Genomic DNA, 19,477 nt, shown 5'->3' with positions numbered 1-19,477 from the left:
CCAGAGATTCTGGGTTCGAGCCCAGGCTCTGTCGCAGCCAGCCGTGACAGGGAGGTCCATGGGGCGACACACAATTGGCTCAGCGTCGTCCGGGTTAGGGACGGTTTGGTCGGCAGGGATATCCTTGTCTCACCGCACACTAGCGACTCCTGTGGCGGGCCGGGTGCAGTGCACGCTGACCAGGTCGCCAGGTGTACAGTGTATCCTCTGACACATTGGTGTGGCTGGCTTCAGGGTTGAATGTGCTTTGTGTCAAGAAGCAGTGCGGCTAAGTTGGGTTTTGTTTTGGAGGACGCATGACTCTCAACCTTCGCCTCTCCCGATTCCGTACGGGAGTTGCAGCGATGAGACAAAACTGTAACTACTACCAATTGGATACCAAGAAAAGAACATGCATGTCACAATTATTGGCACCTCTGCCTTTAGTACTTTGTGCACCCTCCCTTTGCCAAGATAAAAGCTCTGAGTCGTCTCCTGTTTGATGAGGTGGGAGAATCCATAGGAAGGAATTTGAGACCATTCCTCTAATACAGAAACTCTCCAGATCCTTCAGAGTCCTTGTTCCACGCTTGTAAACTCTTCAGCTCAACACACAGGTTTTCAATGGGGTTTAGGTCATGGTCCTGGGATGGACATTGCAAAAGCTTGATTCTATGGCAGTGAACAATTTTAAGTGTAGATTTGGAGGTATTGCTTTGGTACTTTGTCCTGCTGGAAGATCCAACAACGACCCAGTTTTAGCCTCCTTGTAGAGGCAGACAGGTTTTGGCCTAAACTCTCCTGGTTATTGATGGAGTCCATGATGCAATCTATCCTAACAAAGTTAGGTTCCCAAGGCCTTTGGAAGTAAAACAGCTCCACAACATCACAGATCCACCACCTTACTTCACAGTTATTTTCAGCATGACCATGGGTCTTTTTACACCATACCCACCTATTGTTCTTTTGCTAAAAAGCTATATTTTAGTCCCATCAGACCATAGTAACTGGTTCCAATCCAAGTTCCAATGACATTTAGCAAACTCCAGGTGCTTACATTTGTGGTTTGGTGACGGCAGAGTCTTTCTTATGGCTACCCTTCCAAATAACATGTTGGCATGGAGTTGGCGTCTAATTGTAGTTTTGGAGACTTGGTGACCCCAAGATGTAACCAACTTCTACAATCCTCCAACTATGATCCTTTGAGATTCTTTTGCCACCTGAACCATCTGTGCGTGGGGGGAAAAAACACTTGCCTCCTCTTCCAGGCAGGTTCTTCACAGCTCCAGTTGTTTACAATTTCTTAATAATTGCCCTAATAGTGGAGATGGGTAGTTACAGGCATGTAGCTATCTTTTTATAGCCATTGCCTGATTTGTGAAGGTCAACAACATTTTGTGTCTTCATTTGTGTGTTCTCTGACCTTTCCCATTTTGATGGAGGATTAAGGGACTTTAGCCTGTGTGTCACCTCATAATACCACAGTGAAACAGGAATTCTTTATAATCCGTGATTCTCTGGAGTCCCATATGTCTCGTGTCTGAGTACTGCCGTTTTGCCTCTTTGATGTCCTTACGGAGGTCGTAGCTGTTTGCACACTTCCAGTCACCTTGCGATGGTTAAATGAGGTGGTTCCAACTATCAGATTTGCATGAATACTGCCATCTATCCACAGTTTTTGTTTTGGATAAGTTCTAATCGTCACAGTGGGAACAACATCCTCTATCCACTTCCTGATGAACCCAGCCACTGAGTCAGTATCTACATCGATACTATTCTCAGAGGTGACCCAGAACATTAAAATGTGATTAAAACAATCTTGAAGCATCCTGTTTAAGTTTCTGCCTATAGGTGAGGAGGATCAGAATGAAGGTATGATCTGATTTGCCAAAGGGAGGGCGAGGGAGGGCCTTGTAGCCGTCCCAGAAGGGAGAGAAGCAATGATCCAGGGTCTGTGTTGCGAGTGTAGCACAGGAGGTGTGTTGATAGAATTTCAGTAGTGTTTTCCTCGGATTTCCTTTATTAACACTATTGTTTAAATTCTGCCCAGGATTGAACTAAAAATAGATGATACATATAGGCCTAGGGTTTCAAGCTTTTGTTTATTCCAAATGGAATCTACAAGTTAATAATAAATATGTCGGATTCACATCTCCATCTCAACCAAAGAATAGGATTAAATCAAATCAAACTGTATTTATTTATTTTAAAGTTTGATTTGGTTTGACTTAGTCTTGTTTTGGTTGAAATGGAGATGAGAATCCAATATATACATGATTAATTTGTAGACAAACTGGATTAAAAGCAAGACTCAGTGGCACAGATGGAGCTATCCAAGCAGAAGTAACAGCTCCTTCAAATGTTGATATGTGATTTTGTTGACAACCAAACACAATTTAATATCACTTTTGCAACACAGTAAATTGTCTATTAACTTTTTCACAAGTTATCAAATGATATGTTGGATTCACGTCTCCATCTCAACCAAAACTGAAAGTTAAACAGATAAAAGAAAAGGATTAAGCCAGTGGACATTTTATTGTGAATCCAACATATCAATTGTTAATTTGTAGAAAAACTGGATTTAAAGCTATACACAGTGCCACAGGTGGAACTGTCCAAGCAGTAGATACATCTACTTTAAATGTTGATATTTGGTTGCGTGGTCAACCAAACACAATTCAATATAACTTTTGTAAGGCAATATAGAGCTTAATGTTAAGGATATCTTACAAACTAATGTAACAGTATTTATTCAACCTTAAAATTAGTAACACATCCATGGACAAATTTTGAGGTTACTGTAACAACGAATGTCTTCTTATGTAATCATAGAAAGGGTGCGTGTTCAGGGTCGCAGGTCTGTGGAAATCTTCACAATCGCTACAGTAATCTGCGCAGAATTTCAAACAGCAATGTTCTTTAATGTAATCTGAACAGCAATCCAGGTCATTTGGTTGTGCTACTAGATGAAGCTCAGTGATAATACATTAAGCTGTTGTATAAATAGACAAAATATCTGACATATTCCTATTTGAACTTCGTTGGGCTTTTAAATGGTTCAAAGTGCAGTGATCACACATTTAGGTGAAAACTAAACTAAAAAACAGACATACATTTTCCATTGGAATTTGGTTGAGCTTTCAGGTGGTTGAAAGAACTGGGAATTCAACAAACTTTTGGCTGTCTTTTTGAGTGGAAAATAGGTTGGAATCTCATTGATCAACATATGTAGCAAATATTTACAAATTCTCCATGTAGAAATGGCATGTATTTCTCCATGTGGAAATGGCATGTATGGAAATGGCATGGTTTGCCCAGTGGGAAGGCTACAAAAACAGTAAAAAACATCCTTTTAGAAACGGCAAACTCTCCGTATGTACGATCTTAATTTGATCACCCTGTAACACATCCGGCTGTGATTGGGAGTCCCATAGGGTGGCGCACAATTGGCCCAGCATTGTGCAAGCTTGGCCGGGGTTGGCCGTCATTGTAAATGAGAATTTGTTCTTAACTGACTTGCCTAGTTAAATAAAGGTTAAATACAAATTTTAAAAAATATGTTAAACCCTAATTTTGACGTCATAGGAATTTAAAATGACAACATCTGTTCCATTTTTTAAGTCGTCTCCCTCCGTCCTCGACCTTTTCTAAATAAGTCCATTTTTAATTTACACACTGACGTTGTTTGCATTTTGATATCATAGAGTTTGTGTTATAAGCAGATTTACGTGGACATGTCATTTTTTACCCCTGCCTTCTCCCGACAGTTGTCTGCCATCTGGCAATGGCACATCGAAACCTAAACTATATCGAAACAAATTTCACACATAGGCCTATAATAGTAGAGACAAAGCCTAAAGACAATGTTACATTAACAATAGCCTGATGTTTGACAATATTATCAATTGTCCTGTGAATGAAGAGACTAATGAACAGTGCAGCATGTGTAATTGCATAGAATGGAACAGAGTTTACCAAAAAGCGACTGTTTCCAGTCATCCTATAGAGGTTCATTAAGCTCACAATTTTTTATTTATATAACCTGGTGGTGGTCCAAACAGAGGATCCACTTCGGGAAAGTTGTATTCCTGGTTGTAATGTTGGTAAGTTGACGTTGCTCTTATATCCAATATTTCTTCCTGGCTGTATGTAATAAGACTTAAGATTTCCTGGGGTAACGGTGTACAAAATAATACATAAAAAAATAAAATACTGCATAGTTTCCTAAGAACGAAAAGTGAGGCGACCATCTCTGTCGGCGACATGATCTCATGGTGAGACTTGCCAGAGACTTGCATTGAGAGACTTACATCGAACTACTTCCCATAGACGGATCGAGTGGTTTCAACAGAGAGACGACAGAGAAAAACATCTACGCGTAAATATATGTAGCATTTCTAATGCGAATGAGCAGTTGTTAGGGTGCTAAATATTCCTATTTACAGTAAGCGTCGTTTCCAAATGTACGTACGAAAAGTCTTTGTCTCTCTCGCTCTTTATCTTTCCCCACACCTTTCCATTGTGTAACAAGCCATCATATCGGGTTAGTCCACTAGGGACTGTTTTCATTGCATTATGTCAATATCCTATGTGTGTGTGTTTATGTATTTCTGTGTGATTATTTCGTTAGTTAGTAAATAAACTTGTTTTTAACTCGTTTTTGAACTAGATTCATCTAGATTAGATTCAGGTTAGGGTATGTGCAGATTCATGAAGTCAACGACATTCAGAATGAGATTGATATGAGAAAATGATTATTTGATGACTGGTATGAAATCAATATGTTCTTGCGTTAATTCGGGAATAGGTAACTCATTGAATAAACTCTTCCTGTGGTGCCCCAAATTCCTAATGAGTTCATTGTCACATGATTCATTTAATAGAGTAATAATTAAATGTAGTAGGTAATTATTCAATGAATAGCATTCATTACATTAATGATAGTCACAACACAACAACTCCCAACCAAGATTTAATATCAGAGATGACAGGAGTTGGAACCACCACAGTATGTGCAAAGAAAGAAGCCAACTCACCTTAAATATGAAGGACAGATCTGTTTGACTCTGATAACTGGGAATCTCTGACTTTAATCTCTCCTGTTGGTATCTGGAAGAAAAACATTACGTTCATTTTGACAAACTATGCCGGACACAAAGAGCATGATACGTGCCAAAGAATTTCAATGAAACTAGGCGCAGGGAGATTGGAGTAAATTGAGCCAAAGGGGTAAGTTGGGCCACCCTTGTTTAAAGGAAACCACACACAAAATGAATAATTTCACCAAATACAGTGAGCTCCAAAAGTATTGGGACAGTGAGGATTTGTAGTTGTTGCTTGGGATTTGAAATGATACAAAGACTATGAGGTTAATGTCCAGGCTGTCATCTTTAATTTGAGGGTGTATTCATCCATACATGGTGAACCATTTTAAAATTACAGCACTTTTTGTACACAGTCCCACCATTTTAGGGGACCAAAAGTATTGGGCCAAATTCACTTATATGAGTGTTAAAATAGTCCTGAATTAACCTTGGATATTGACGAGTGAGAAAGTTATAGATGCACAAATATCACACCACACATGCCACCCTCTCACCATTACAATAACTTTCTCACTCATCATTATTCATGATTCATTAAGCATTATCTGTTATCCTGGTATCATCCACATTCATGTAGAAGTACTTAGAAACATATTCTTATTTACAATCAAATTGACTCCAAAATGACACAGTACATTATTTACCATTCATTTCTATTGGGTGGAAATAATCTCAAACACAACCAAAACAAACAACAAAAGCATCCAACAAGCTTGTATTCACAAAACACCGAGTCAAATGAATTTATTGTGTTAGAGGTTTCATAATGCTTGTATCCAAACCAGGGTTTCCCGAACTAGGGGTGGCAAGAGAAAATGTGTGGCTGGTTCATAGAACCGGGGTTACGTCAGTAACCTCTGGTTGCCGCTAGATGATGTTGTGATAACCTATAATCCATACTTTCAACCGTACTGATGGTCTGAAAGGCATAGAGTAAAGTAGAACAGGTTAAAGGGGCTTGTACTCTGCTCACACCAGCAAAGACTTAGGCTTCCAGTGTCGTAGCATGTAAAAACCCTACTGTTTTCTTGACGCCCTAGTAAATCTCCTGGGCAATTCCATGCCAGAAAGGCCCAAAAATGGATCTGCCAATTCTTACATATAAACTTAATTGGGAGGAAGGATGTTTGATATGCTTTTGACATTTTTATCTCAAACCATTTTAGGCCCTTTTTAGACCTATAACATGCCTCCTGTAAGACCCAATGATCCGTGAGCCGTACTTGACGGACAACATCTTGGTATCATTAACCTCCCTATTATGTGCTCTAAAATATGAAGTATGCCTACATTCTGAAATACAAAAATTCACATGAATTTATTCATTAAACAAAGTACCCATTTTGAGTTTGTTAATTTTTTGAGATATCCTTCTATGACAAGTACATCACATTTCCAGAGTGGGTGCGCTGCTACTACTCAATTTTATGAGCACCACCAACACAGTGAATGGGAAAAGGGATTCAAATGTAACTCACTGGTGATTTGCTGAGGGGGATTGGTTAATCAGTTGTAGAAAGACCAACCAATAGATTGTGAGTGTATGTTACACTGACCAATGGAGTTTGTAAACACCAAAATAACATAATATGATAGGTTACATGAGTTACGTGGAACTGACCAATTGTTTTTAATTTCCAGACCAATTGATTGTGTGTGTCATGCATGTATGCTTCTAATGGTTAAAAAACTATAGAGAATATTACAACCTGACATTGTAAACAGACAGACACAAAAAATAAATAAGAGAGAGTAACTTTCGAGAGGAAATAGTTAATAATTACTTCCTAATTCATACAATTAGCATAATATCAACAGTAACAATTTGTTCAGATAAAAAGTATCCAAGTTGTGTGCTTTGTGATTCTATAGACAGAGAGGAGTCATAAATCATTTCCAAAGTTTAGATGTGGGGTTGGGAAAGATGGAGGGTGGATTATAGGAGCTGTCAGACATTCTTACCTTTGAGCAATTGGGAAGTCTCTAAATTGTAATGGAAAATCCATAGAATGATCACTCTGCATGGACGTACAGCTGGGTACAGGTGAGTCTGTCCTCTCCTGGTGGATTGGGCTTCAACACACAGATATAACAGTTACTAACAATACTTAGTTATTTCTAAACAAGTTTGGAACACTACATGCTTGATAAAAAGGGGGAAATGTTACCCTGTTTCTGTCTATTTTCCCTTTCAATTTATTTTGATATTTTGAAAGGGGTTATTGGGGGAGATACAGCATAACAGTCATAGGTGGGGTGAGATTTGATCCCTTACCACTATTGTTGTGACTGTACTGGGAGACCGTGAAACTACTTAAATGTAAATGTAATGTAAATGTTAGGGAGACAGTGAAACTACTGCTGCGCCACACTCATATCTAATCCGCCTGGCGACACCACATTACTGCCAATCTCTGAGATTAAATATAATTTCCCAGTCAATCTGTCAATCCTGACTGGTTGTATCACTGCCTGGTATGGCAACTGCTCAGTCTCCGACCGCAAGGCACTACAGAGGGTAGTGCGTACGGTCCAGTACATCACTGGGGCCAAGCTTCCTGCCATCTATACCTCTATACTTGGCTGTGTCAGAGGAAGGCCCTAAACATTGTCAAACACTCCAGCCACCCTAGTCATAGACTGTTCTCTCTACTACCGCACGGCAAGCGGTACCGGAGGGCCAAGTCTAGGTCCAAGAGGCTTCTAAACAGCTTCTATCCCCAAGCTATAAGACTCTTACACATCTAATCAAATTGCTACCCAGGCCCTCAGACCATTTGCCCCCCTCCCCTCACCCTCTCTTTTATTCCCCTGCTACTCTCTGTTATTATCTAAGCGTAGTCACTTTAATAACTCTACCTACATGTACACTACCGGTAAAAAGTTTTAGGACACCAACTCATTCAAGGGTCTTTCTTAATTTTGACTATGTTCTACATTGTAGAATAATAGTGAAGACATCAAAACTATGAAATAGCACATATGGAATCATGTAGTAACCAAAAAAGTGTTAAACAAAGCAAAATATATTATATATTTGAGATTCTTCAAATAGCCACCCTTTGCCTTGATGTCAGCTTTGCACACTCTTAGCATTCTCTCAACCAGCTTCAACTGGAATGCTTTCAAACATTCTTGAAGTAGTTCCCACATATGCTTAGCACTTGTTGGTTGCTTTTCCTTCACTCTGTGGTCCAACTCATCCCAAACCATCTCAATTTGGTTGAGGTCAGGGGATTGTGGAGGCCAGGTCATCTGATGCAGCACTCCATCACTCTCCTTCTTGGTAAATAGCCCTTACACCGCCTGGAGGTGTTTTGGATCATTGTCCTGTTGAAAAACAAATGATAGTACCAATAAGCCCAAACCAGATGGGATGGCATATCACTTCAGAATGCTGTGGTAACCATGCTGGTTAGGTGTGCCTTGAATTCTAAATCAATCACAGACATTGTCACCAGCAAAACACCCCCACACCATCACACCTCCTCCTCCATGCTTTACGGTGGGACATACACATAATAATAATAATAATAATATATGCCATTTAGCAGACGCTTTTATCCAAAGCGACTTACAGTCATGTGTGCATACATTCTACGTATGGGTGGTCCCGGGGATCGAACCCACTACCCTGGCGTTACAAGCGCCATGCTCTACCACATGCGGATATCATCCGTTTACCCACACAAAGACATGGCTGTTGGAAATAAAAGTCTCCAATTTGGACTCCAGACCAAACGATACATTTCCATCGGTCTAATGTCCATTGCTCATGTTTCTTGGCCAAAGCAAGTCTCTTCTTATTATTGGTGTCCATCAGTAGTATTTTTTGTAGCAATTAGACCGTGAAGATCTGATTCACACAGTCTCCTCTGAACAGTTGATGTTGAGATGTGTCTGTTACTTGAACTCTGTGAAGCATTTATTTGGGCTTCAATTTCTTAGGCTGTTAATTCTAATGAACGTATCCTCTGCAGTAGAGGTAACTCTGGGTCTTCCATTTCTGTGGTGGTCCTCATGAGAGCCAGTTTCATCATAGCACTTGATGTTTTTTGTGACTGCACTTGAAGAAACGTTCAAAGTTCTTGAAATTTTCCCTTTAAACTGACCTTCATGTAAAGTAATGATGAACTGTTATTTCTCATTGCTTATTTGAGCTGAACTTGCAATAATATGGACTTGGTCTTAGATCAAATAAGGCTATTTTCTATATACCACCCCTACCATGTCACAACACAACTGAAGGAAAGAAATTCTAACAAATTAACTTTTAAGAAGGCACACCTGTTAATTGAAATGCATTCCAGGTGACTACCTCATGAAGCTGGTTGAGATACTGCCAAGAGTGTGCACGTCTGTCATCAAGGCAAAGGGTGGCTATTTGAAGAATCTCAAATGTAAAAAATATTTTGATTTTTTTGGTTACTACATGATTCCATGTGTTATTTCATAGGTTTGATGTCTTCATTATTATTATACAATGTATAAAATAGTACAAAATGAAGAAAAACCCTTGAATGGGTAGGTGTTCTAAAACTTTTGACTGATAGTGTACATATTACTTAAATTACCTCGACTAACCAGTTCCCCCACACATTGACTCTGTACCAGTACCCTCTATATGTAGTCTCGCTACTGTCTTTTACTGCTGCTCTTTAACTACTTGCTACTTCTATTTCTTATTCTTATTTGTATTTTTTTAAACAAGCATTATTGGTTAGGGGCTTGTAAAGTAAGCATTTCACTGTATGGTCTTCACCTGTTTTATTTGGCGCATGTGACAAATAAAATTAGATTTGTTCAAATTTGATTTGATCAGTTCACAGTCGTCTTGACACTTTCCTATGTGCAGCGCAGGTCAGGAATATTTTTGTCTCCTTTTCGTATCCAAAAAATGTAACATGTGCGTAGAGTGACTGGAGCTGATGTTATGATGAATCATTTTTCATATTTCCCCCCTTACAGGTACACATTCATAATAATATATATTTTTAAATGGCAATATGTTACAGACGTTTGTGTGTGCCATGTACACGTTTTCGGGTGTTTTGTGTTATAGAATATTGAAATTGTATAGAAATGCAGTAGTTGAGCTTATTTTTTATTTGTGAGAATTACAAAACATCTTGGGATGATTATAGGAGCTGACAGACATTCTTACCTTTGAGCAAATGGGATGTCTCTAAATCTTAATGGTAAATTCAACTAGTCTTTTAGGGTTACCAAGTCTCTTAATCTACCATTAGACGCCATCTCTGAAATAGCCGAATCCACTGAATTTGAAGGGGTGTCCACATACTTTTGTATATCTAGTGTATAATGTGTTGCAACAGTGCTAGGGTGAAATTGGTATCTCAAAGCAGAAAGACAATCATTTGAGATCAAAAGATCATTCAAGTTTGGATTTGGTAATCAATTTTGGAATTGGTTTCATGAGGTAGCGATAGGATTGTTTTAATGCCACAAAAATGAGGATATTGATCCCATCAGAAGGGGGGATTCGGAGTGGATTTAGAAAGGTGAAATGTAGTGTAATTGAGACATTTCAGTGTAACTAATACGGGGATCTTTGTAAAAATGTCCTACCCGAAGGTTACCAACTCTATCCTCCTACACCTTCATGTAAAATACATATGGTTTTATTTTCCTAGGCAAGTCAGTTTAGGGCAAATTCTTATTTACAATGATGGCCTAGGAACAGTGGGTTAACTGCCTTCTTCAGGGGCAGAACAACAGATTTTTACCTTGTCAGCTCGGGGATATGATCTAGCACCTGTTCGGTTACTGGCCCAATGCTCTAACCGCTAGGCTTCCTGCTGCCATAATATATTACACCAATGCGATTTTAACGATCCAGGAAATTAATTTGTTTATTCTTTTCAGACACCTAAATAACTCTAAACCTAACAAGCTTAATTTCTATCCACCATGTAAAAATGTAGACACACACACACACAATAATGTCTTACTTGTGCTGTGTTTCTTCCCCTCTGTCCTCTAAACTCTCCATCTTGTTTCTCTGATGGGTGTAGAAGAGTGGTTGTTTTTCCAATGTACTAAACAATTCTCTAATGTGACGTATATCACTGCTGCATTCTTTGGTTGAACTTGTTTAACCTGTTCAGCAAGTCTGTCTGTACATATTAGAGTCGGGCGAGGTCACAACCCTTGTTTACTGGCTGCCTTTACTAGTTGGGGCGGTAAAGTTGAGCTCTGCTTGGCAGAGTTGGAGACTGCACTAGTGTTTCACAGTTTATACTTTGAGGACGGAACATAGAAAATGAGACAGTTGATACCAAATGTTGTAGCGATGCTTTTTATTTACCACCAGTTAGGATTCCATGGCATACAACATTTTCAATATGTTTTCATTCATCATGCCATCAGAAATATAAAGAAAATTGCTCACTTGACATTTTCTATCACTGTAAAGATAAATGTATACATCTGATTCATCTACAAGAGCCTCACATGGAAGTCAAGGGCATTCCTCACCCATATAAACTCTTGAGTTACACTTAATAAGTGTATGCCAGAGCCTGTCTTTGTGTCTGTGTTGTATTTTGCCTGTAACCCCACTTGTTAAAAAAAGAGAAGCATTTATACATTCTGATGGTCCTAACAACATCTGGTATTCAGCACTCCCCAGCAGTTGTCTTGCACAGGGAAACTGAAGACCCACGATACCACATCCTAAACCCTGGGTAGAGGGGCTCGGTGAATGTGTTGTGGAAAGTGTGTAGGAGGGTCAGTGTGTCAGAGGAGACACTGTAGAAGGACAGAGTGCCGGCAGGCCAGTCCAGAAACACTCCTACTCTGTGAGAGCGAGAGGAGGGTGCAGGTACAGTAATGTTCTCCTTGTTGTGCCTGGCGTTGAAGTAGTCATCATAACAACTGAGACTCCAGGACATGTCATTATGTCCAATTCCACACTCATACCCTAATCCTCTCCTGCAGAGTCCTTTATATGTCACTCCTATACGGATCTCTTGCCCAGTCCACTCTACCTCCCAGTAACAGCGCCCAGACAGGCCCTCTCTACACAGCACTTGTGACCATTTTTCAAATCTCTCTGGGTGATCGGAATACAACTGTTCCTCTTCCGCTCGTCTCACTTTTCTGTTCCCCTCAAACAGAATGAGCTTTCTGTGAGCTGTGTTTGGGTCCAGTGTGAGTTCACAGGCATCTAATGAAGTAGGACAAGACCAGTTAACATTATTATGACAGGTAGCCATTTAGCAGACCAAATCTCGCAATCAAGACTTACATTTCTTCAGTGTTGACTGTAACCCGCACTCTGCACCATGGTCCACACTGCTGGAAAAGTAGCATTATGAGTAGGAATATCACTGCTAGGGTTGCAAATGACCCCAACCATGCCTGCTTGTCTTCATTTAAGGAGCCACATTCACTTTAAATATGTTCAAATTCTATTTTACACTATATAATGAGTGTAAAAAATGATATTGTTTGCTTATTTTAAGAATATTCATTTGCATTTTATTTGACAGGGTCTTATAGCATCCCCATGTGAAGCGTAACCAACTGCTCTTAATTTAAAACAAAACGTTATTTAGCTAGTTGAAAACATGCTCTATGGTAGATGCATTGCTAAATATAACGAAGAACAACTGTTTGAATGAAACAAAAACACCCTAGGTAAGTTTAAAAATAAAAAAAGCTTGAACTTGTTTAAAAAAAAGTCCCTGTAAATCTCCTTCATACTGTAGAAACCACATGACTTCTTGTCATTCCTTTTGTATGGTGTCATGTTTCATATCATGTAGGCCTATGGTGTTGTGTTGGCATTTCATGATCAGGACATTCCTGATCATGTCAGCTAACTCTTTACTTAAGACATAAGACATAAGACATACACCTAAAAATGCATTATGATGTGGTCACAATGCCTTAAGACTTGTCATAAGTATCTATAAAGTTCTTATAATGTGTAAGTATTGTAGCAACCCTCGTAAATGTATTGGCCCTGTTTTTATGGATGTTCCATTATGTTGTTGTTGGCCATGCAATTGAGAGGGTTACTCAAGTATCACGGGTGCAGCCTGACTGTCAGCCTGTTATCTGCCAACTGCAGGAATGGCAGGAATGTTTCTGTGTTCTTATGGTTGGTGGAGCTAGTTCAGTTTTATTGCAATGCATTGCTATTGTTCTCTCTCTTATGTCCCGACGAGTTTGAGATGCTGTGCTGTTGACTCTTACATTAAAAAGAGCTGTTTTTTGGGGGTGTGGACTACAGTCAAACATTACACTGTGCATAACTAATAAACTGTTTAATTTGAGAATTCTACAAGAGGTTCTGGACCTTCTTTCACTCATGCATTTATTACTTAGTACTGTCATTACAGTTATACTGAATCAAGGGCAGGCTATTATCAGTTATTTTGAACTGGTCAAATAATTGCCACACCGAAAGACATGAGTTGACTCAACCTCCAAAGGAAATGACCGAAACGGCCTTAACTGCAGGATTCAGAGATATGGCATGTCTTGCTCTTTTATGCCAGTGGAAAAACGTCGCCACTTTGTGGTGGCAAAGGTTTAATAGTCTTATCTTATTCTCCCCATTCCTTCGATCAAATTGATATATGATTCCCTCTCCAAAAAAGTAGCTTCACATCTTTATGTGTTGTTGTATGGGATATATGCAATAGAATGTTCGCAGGCTGCTTAAGGAATGTTGAGACAAGTTGGAATGTTCACATGCCCATTGAAAATGACTGTATTGGGCCTGCCAAGTGGCGCAGCGGTCTAAGGCATCATAACTAGACCTGGGTTCAATCCCAGGCTGTATCACAACCAGCCGTGATCGGGAGTCCCATAGGGTGGAGCACAATTGGCCCAGCATTGTTAGGGGAGGGTTAGGCCGGGTGGGCTTTACTTGCTCACTGTGCTCTAGCAACTCCCTGTGGTGGGCTAGGCACCTGCAGGCTGACCTGATTGTCAGTTGAACAGTGTTCCCTCTGACACATTGGTGTGGCTGGCTTCTGGGTTAAGTGGGTGGGTGTTAAAAAGTGCAGTTTGGCGGGTCATGTTTTGTAGGACGCATGACTCAACCTTCGCCTCCTGACTCGTTGGGGAGTTGCAGCAATGAGACAAAATCAAAATTGAGGAGAAAAGGGGATAAAATACAACATACATTTTTTTAAATTACTGTATCAAACAACAATGGAATATTCTATTGGGTGGATCGTATCTTAAAAAAACATGATATTAGGTTAATTCTGGCCATCAGATGAAATTATTTACATAGACTGTCTTATCATTGAAACAACAATGTTTGAAATAACTAAATTATTGGCACCCTTGATAAAGGTCAGCAAACCGGACTGTAAAATATGTAACACAAATACTAAGCTACATAGTATGCATCAATGGGGTGAAGGGCGGCAGGTAGCCTAGTGTTAAGAGCATTGGGCCAGTAACTTAAAGGTTGCTAGATTGAATCCGCGAGCTGACAAGGTAAAAATCTGTTGTTCTGCCCCTGAACAAGACAGTTAACCCACTGTTCCTAGGCCATCATTGTAAATAAGAATTTGTTCTTAACTGACTTACCTGGTTAAATAAAAGTAAAATAAAAAAGGGGGGTGGGGATCAGCCCATCCTGTCACTGAGTAGCTTACAAGAAACCACCCTCTGTATCCCTATAACTACAGACTAGTAGATCAAGTTTCTTTGCGATGTGGTCATGCCAGTTGAACAGAATGATCCACATCCCCTTGGAAACCAAACACCTATTGACGAGACCTATCCTACTCAGACAGAAGCAATCATCTCAGAGGTGATCCTGTGGAATGCACTGTTTGCTCATTCAAGACTAACTGACTGAGTTCACAATCCATCCTGGCAGGGATCAGAGGAAGAATTCACTGCCTGGGAGAGCTCTAATAGACTTTACTTTCCTGGACTGAGAACTGAGAGAGAAGTGGTTATAGCTCCTTCGGCTGTGAGCTACTATGGCTTGCTGGCCTATGCACTATTGTCGAGAGAGACAACCAAAATCTTTTTCCTGTGTCCATCCCAGCTCCATCCCATCCTAACAGAAACATGGTCATAATTACCTATGAGGACACTGAGATCCGGACCTTAGTCATTTAAAAAAAAAAATGTGTTGTATATTTGTAGTATTTTTTTTTTTATACACTGAACAAAAATATGAACGCGACATGTAAAGTGCTGGTCCCATGTTTCATGAGCCTAAATAAAATATCCCAGAAACATTCCATACTCTCAAAAAGCATATTTCTCAAAAAATGTTGTGCACAAATTTGTTCACATCCCTGTTAGTGAGGTTTTTATCCTTTGTCAAGATAATCCATCCACCTGACAGGTGTGACATATCAAGAAACTGATTAAGCAGCATGATCATTACACAGGTGCGCCTTGTGCTGGGGACAATAAAAGGCCACTCTTAAATGGTCAGTTTTGTCAAGCAACACAATGCCACAGATGTCTCAAGTTTTGACGGTGCATGCAGTTGGCATGCTGACCAAAAACAGTTGAATGAATAGTGTTTTTGGTACACTTCTGGAACAATGATGCTAATATTTTACAAGTAATATATATATTGCAAACCTGTCTAAATTGGTTGTGTTCTCTGCGTGACTAAACTCAGCAAAAAAAGAAGCGTCCCTTTGTCAGGACCCTGTCTTTCACAGATAATTCATAAAAATCCAAATAACTTCACAGATCTTCATTGCAAAGGGTTTAAACACTGTTTCCCATGCATGTTCAATGAACCATAAACAATTAATGAACATGCACCTGTGGAACTGTCATTAAGAGACTAACTGCTAACATATGGTAGGCAATTAAAGTCACAGTTATGAAAACTTAGGACACTAAAGAGGCCTTTAGAATAATTCTGAAAAACACCAAAAGAAAGATGCCCAGGGTCCCTGCTCGTCTGTGTGAACGTGCCTTAGGCAAGCTACAAGGAGGCATGAGGACTGCAGATGTGGCCAGGGCAATGAATTGCAATGTCCGTACTGTGAGAAGCTTAGGACAGCGCTACAGGGAGACAGGACGCACAGCTGATCACCTTCGCAGTGGCAGACCATGTGTAACAACACCTGCACAGGATCGGTACATCTGAACATCACACCTGCGGGACAGGTACAGGATGGCAACAACAACTGCCCGAGTTACACCAGAAACGCACAAACCTTCCATCAGTGCTCAGACTGTCCGCAATACCCTGAGAGAGGCTGGACTGAGGGCATGTAGGCCTGTTGTAAGGCAGGTCCTCACCAGACATCACCGGTAACAACGTCGCCTATGGGCACAAACCCATTGTCGAAGGACCAGACAGAACTGGCAAAAAGTGCTCTTCACTGACGAGTCGCGGTTTTGTCTCACCATGGGTTATGGTCGGATTCGAATTTATCGTCGAAGGAATGAGCGTTACACCGAGGCCTGTACTCTGGAGCGGGATCGATTTGGAGGTGGAGGGTCCGTCATGGTCTAGGGTGGTGTGTCACAGCATCATCGGACTGAGCTTGTTGTCATTGCAGGCAATCTCAACGCTGTGCGTTACAGGGAAGACATCCTCCTCCCTCATGTGGTACCCTTCTTGCAGGCTCATCCTGACATGACCCTCCAGCATGACAATACCACCAGCCATACTGTTCGTTCTGTGTGTGATTTCCTGCAAGACAGGAATGTCAGTGTTCTGCCATGGCCAGCGAAGATCCCGGATCTCAATCCAATTGAGCACGTCTGGGACCTGTTGAATCGGAGGTTGAGGGCTAGAGCCATTCCCCTCAGAAATGTCCGAGAACTTGCAGGTGCCTTGGTGGAAGAGTGGGGTAACATCTCAGCAATAACTGGTGAATCTGGTGCAGTCCATGGGAGGAGATACACTGCAGTACTTAATGCAGCTGGTGGCCACACCAGATACTGAATGTTACTTTTGATTTTGACACCCCCTTTGTTCAGGGACACATTCCATTTCCGTTAGTCACATGTCTGTGGAACTTGTTCAGTTTATGTCTCAGTTGTCGAATCTTGTTATGTTCATACAAATATTTACACATGTTAAGTTTGCTGAAAATAAACGCAGTTGACAGTGAGAGGACCTTTCTTTTTTTGCTGAGTTCATGATACTTCTTTAGTTATCACTAGGAATATTCCACCTATTATTGAAAGAGTTGTGGCCATGTCAGCCCAATCTAATTTTAACCAATGGAACTGGCTGGCGGCCATATTGGAGAATACAATTTGTGTACCCTATGGTTAAATCAATAATAGTGATGCATTATTGTTTAGACTTCCCTAGTTTTATGAAAGTTTGGTGGACTCATTATGAAAGCATTTTATAAAATTACCTTTACCTCTGGGTGTAATGCATTCCAATGGGATTTCATATAGGGAGCAATGTAGTGGCTCGTTTCATGTCACATTTTATAATATGTAGCTCAGTTGGTCGAGCATTGCAGGGTTGTGGGTTTGATTGCCACGGGGAACGAGTACAAAAATGAATGCACTCACTATTGTAAGTCGCTCTGGATAAGTGTCTGCTAAAATGTAAATAATGTTTACACAATTTATAGAATATTGCATATCTATTTTAATCAATAGACATCAGTGAATGCTCCTCAAACATGTCATTGTTTTAATGTAATACATTTGAAACTACTTCAAATGTATTACATTTTACCACTATTCCGGTAATATTTAGCTAAATAGGTATAACTGACATCCCATCATTTTGTGTTTTCCTCATTGTAACACACATTTTATTCCATTATTGGTCTTATTACACCAATTATTTATTCAGTTATGGCCATGCAAAATCAATGCAGTTCCTCCACATTGAAGTTAATGGATGCTAGGAATGAATATAGACAGAATCTATGATGACTCTGTATACTGTAGCAACAAACAAACAGAAACTTCCCCAATGGGTTTCCTAATTCTGTGTGAAATTTGGTGTAGGTATCATCTAGGGTACCATGAGATAATAGAGCACATCCTAATACTCACCATTCTGGCTCGATGTTCACCAAAATGCATACATGTATGGCCTTTGACCCCCCCACCCCCCAAGGTGGGCCCATAGAGATGCCATTACCATTCAAATGGTTTCATACCTTCATTTGTATTAGATTATGAAGTTAATAACATATCAAATTACCTTAGGTTTGAGAAGATTGTTTCCCTGATAATACTACATTTCATTTCATACCCTCAATCCTATTGGCCCAGCTAACAGCATAGGGGTCATAACATATAACGCAGTGATAAGCACATTTAGCTACCTTCAATACGTGGATATCATACCAAAATATAACGCACAGACATGGACCCTAATGACAATCATCATTAGACTTTGCCACCACAAAGTGGAGAAATATGTGAAATTTAGACTAAGGACTATATGGAGTGTGGTGCCGTCTGTAGATTATGAAGTGTGTTGCTGTTATAATTCTGTCATGTTTTACTGTATGTTGGCTTTGAGTTATCCTGTTTTAACCCCTTTATCCTAAACCTCAACTCTAACCTTAACAACTCAGAATAACCTTGATGGTTAAGTTTAGGCATTATTTCAGATATGTTGGTTCAATTTAGGGATTAGGGTTCATTTTAGGCATTAATTATGAGTGGTTAAGGTTAGGGTTGAGGTTTAGGATAGGGTTTAAAACAGGAAAACTAAAATTACAAAACAAGTGCCTAGCCACACACACACACACACACACACACACACACACACACACACACACACACACACACACACACACACACACACACACACACACACACACACACACACACACACACACACACACACACACACACACACACACACACACACACACACACACACACACACACACAATCCCTCTCTCTCTCTCTCTTACTTGTGCAGTCTTTCGCCCTCTCTGTCCTCTTCTAAACTCTCCATATTCTTCCTCTTATGAGCGTGGAACACTGATAAAAATGTGACTGTACGGAACAAATCTTTTATCAATGTGAAATACTCTTCCTCCATCACCAAGTTGAACTTGTTCATCCAGTTTACATGACAATGATGGCTTAGTGCAAACTGTGTATGAGTAACTACCTCTGTTGTTTCAAATCAAATCAATTTTGATTTGTCACACACGCCAAATAGAACAGGTGTAGAACTTACTGTGAAATGCTTACAAGCCCTTAACCGACAATGCAGTTCAAGAAATAGAGTTAACAACAGAGGAGGAAGCCCCCCCCCCCCTGTTTATACAGTATAAAAACAAGGCGGGGCTTCTTCTGATGTCAGGAAGCTTGGCTCCAATGATGTACTGGGCCGTACGCACTACCTTCTATAAATGCTATTATTTATCCTGATTACCAGTCACTTTCTCCTAATCCTTGCCTACATGTACAGTTGA

At 40.1% G+C, this 19,477-nt stretch overlaps 1 protein-coding gene and 1 pseudogene across 2 annotated transcripts; both read right to left on the bottom strand.

Moving 5' to 3' along the window:
- The window catches only part of LOC123993382, a 31,022-nt pseudogene extending 19,905 nt beyond the window's left edge, over positions 1 to 11,117 (bottom strand).
- A 281-nt stretch (positions 11,118 to 11,398) lies between these two features.
- Positions 11,399 to 19,223, bottom strand: LOC123994079 (stonustoxin subunit beta-like). Of its 2 annotated transcripts, none has more exons than XM_046296572.1 (3): positions 18,968 to 19,223; positions 12,358 to 12,404; positions 11,399 to 12,276 (listed from the first exon to the last, which is right to left on the bottom strand). In XM_046296572.1, the coding sequence occupies exons 1-3, from the start codon at positions 19,117 to 19,119 to the stop codon at positions 11,726 to 11,728; spliced, it is 750 nt and encodes a 249-aa protein (XP_046152528.1). In that variant the 5' UTR covers positions 19,120 to 19,223; the 3' UTR covers positions 11,399 to 11,725. The 2 variants fall into 2 exon arrangements, with proteins under 2 accessions (XP_046152528.1, XP_046152527.1); XM_046296571.1 differs by having other exon boundaries at positions 12,358 to 12,407; positions 18,968 to 19,222.
- Positions 19,224 to 19,477: the final 254 nt, after the last annotated feature.

The sequence above is a fragment of the Oncorhynchus gorbuscha genome, linkage group LG13 (assembly GCF_021184085.1).
Source record: "Oncorhynchus gorbuscha isolate QuinsamMale2020 ecotype Even-year linkage group LG13, OgorEven_v1.0, whole genome shotgun sequence".
Lineage (NCBI taxonomy): Eukaryota > Metazoa > Chordata > Actinopteri > Salmoniformes > Salmonidae > Oncorhynchus > Oncorhynchus gorbuscha.
This window is presented reverse-complemented; position numbering and strand designations above follow the sequence as displayed.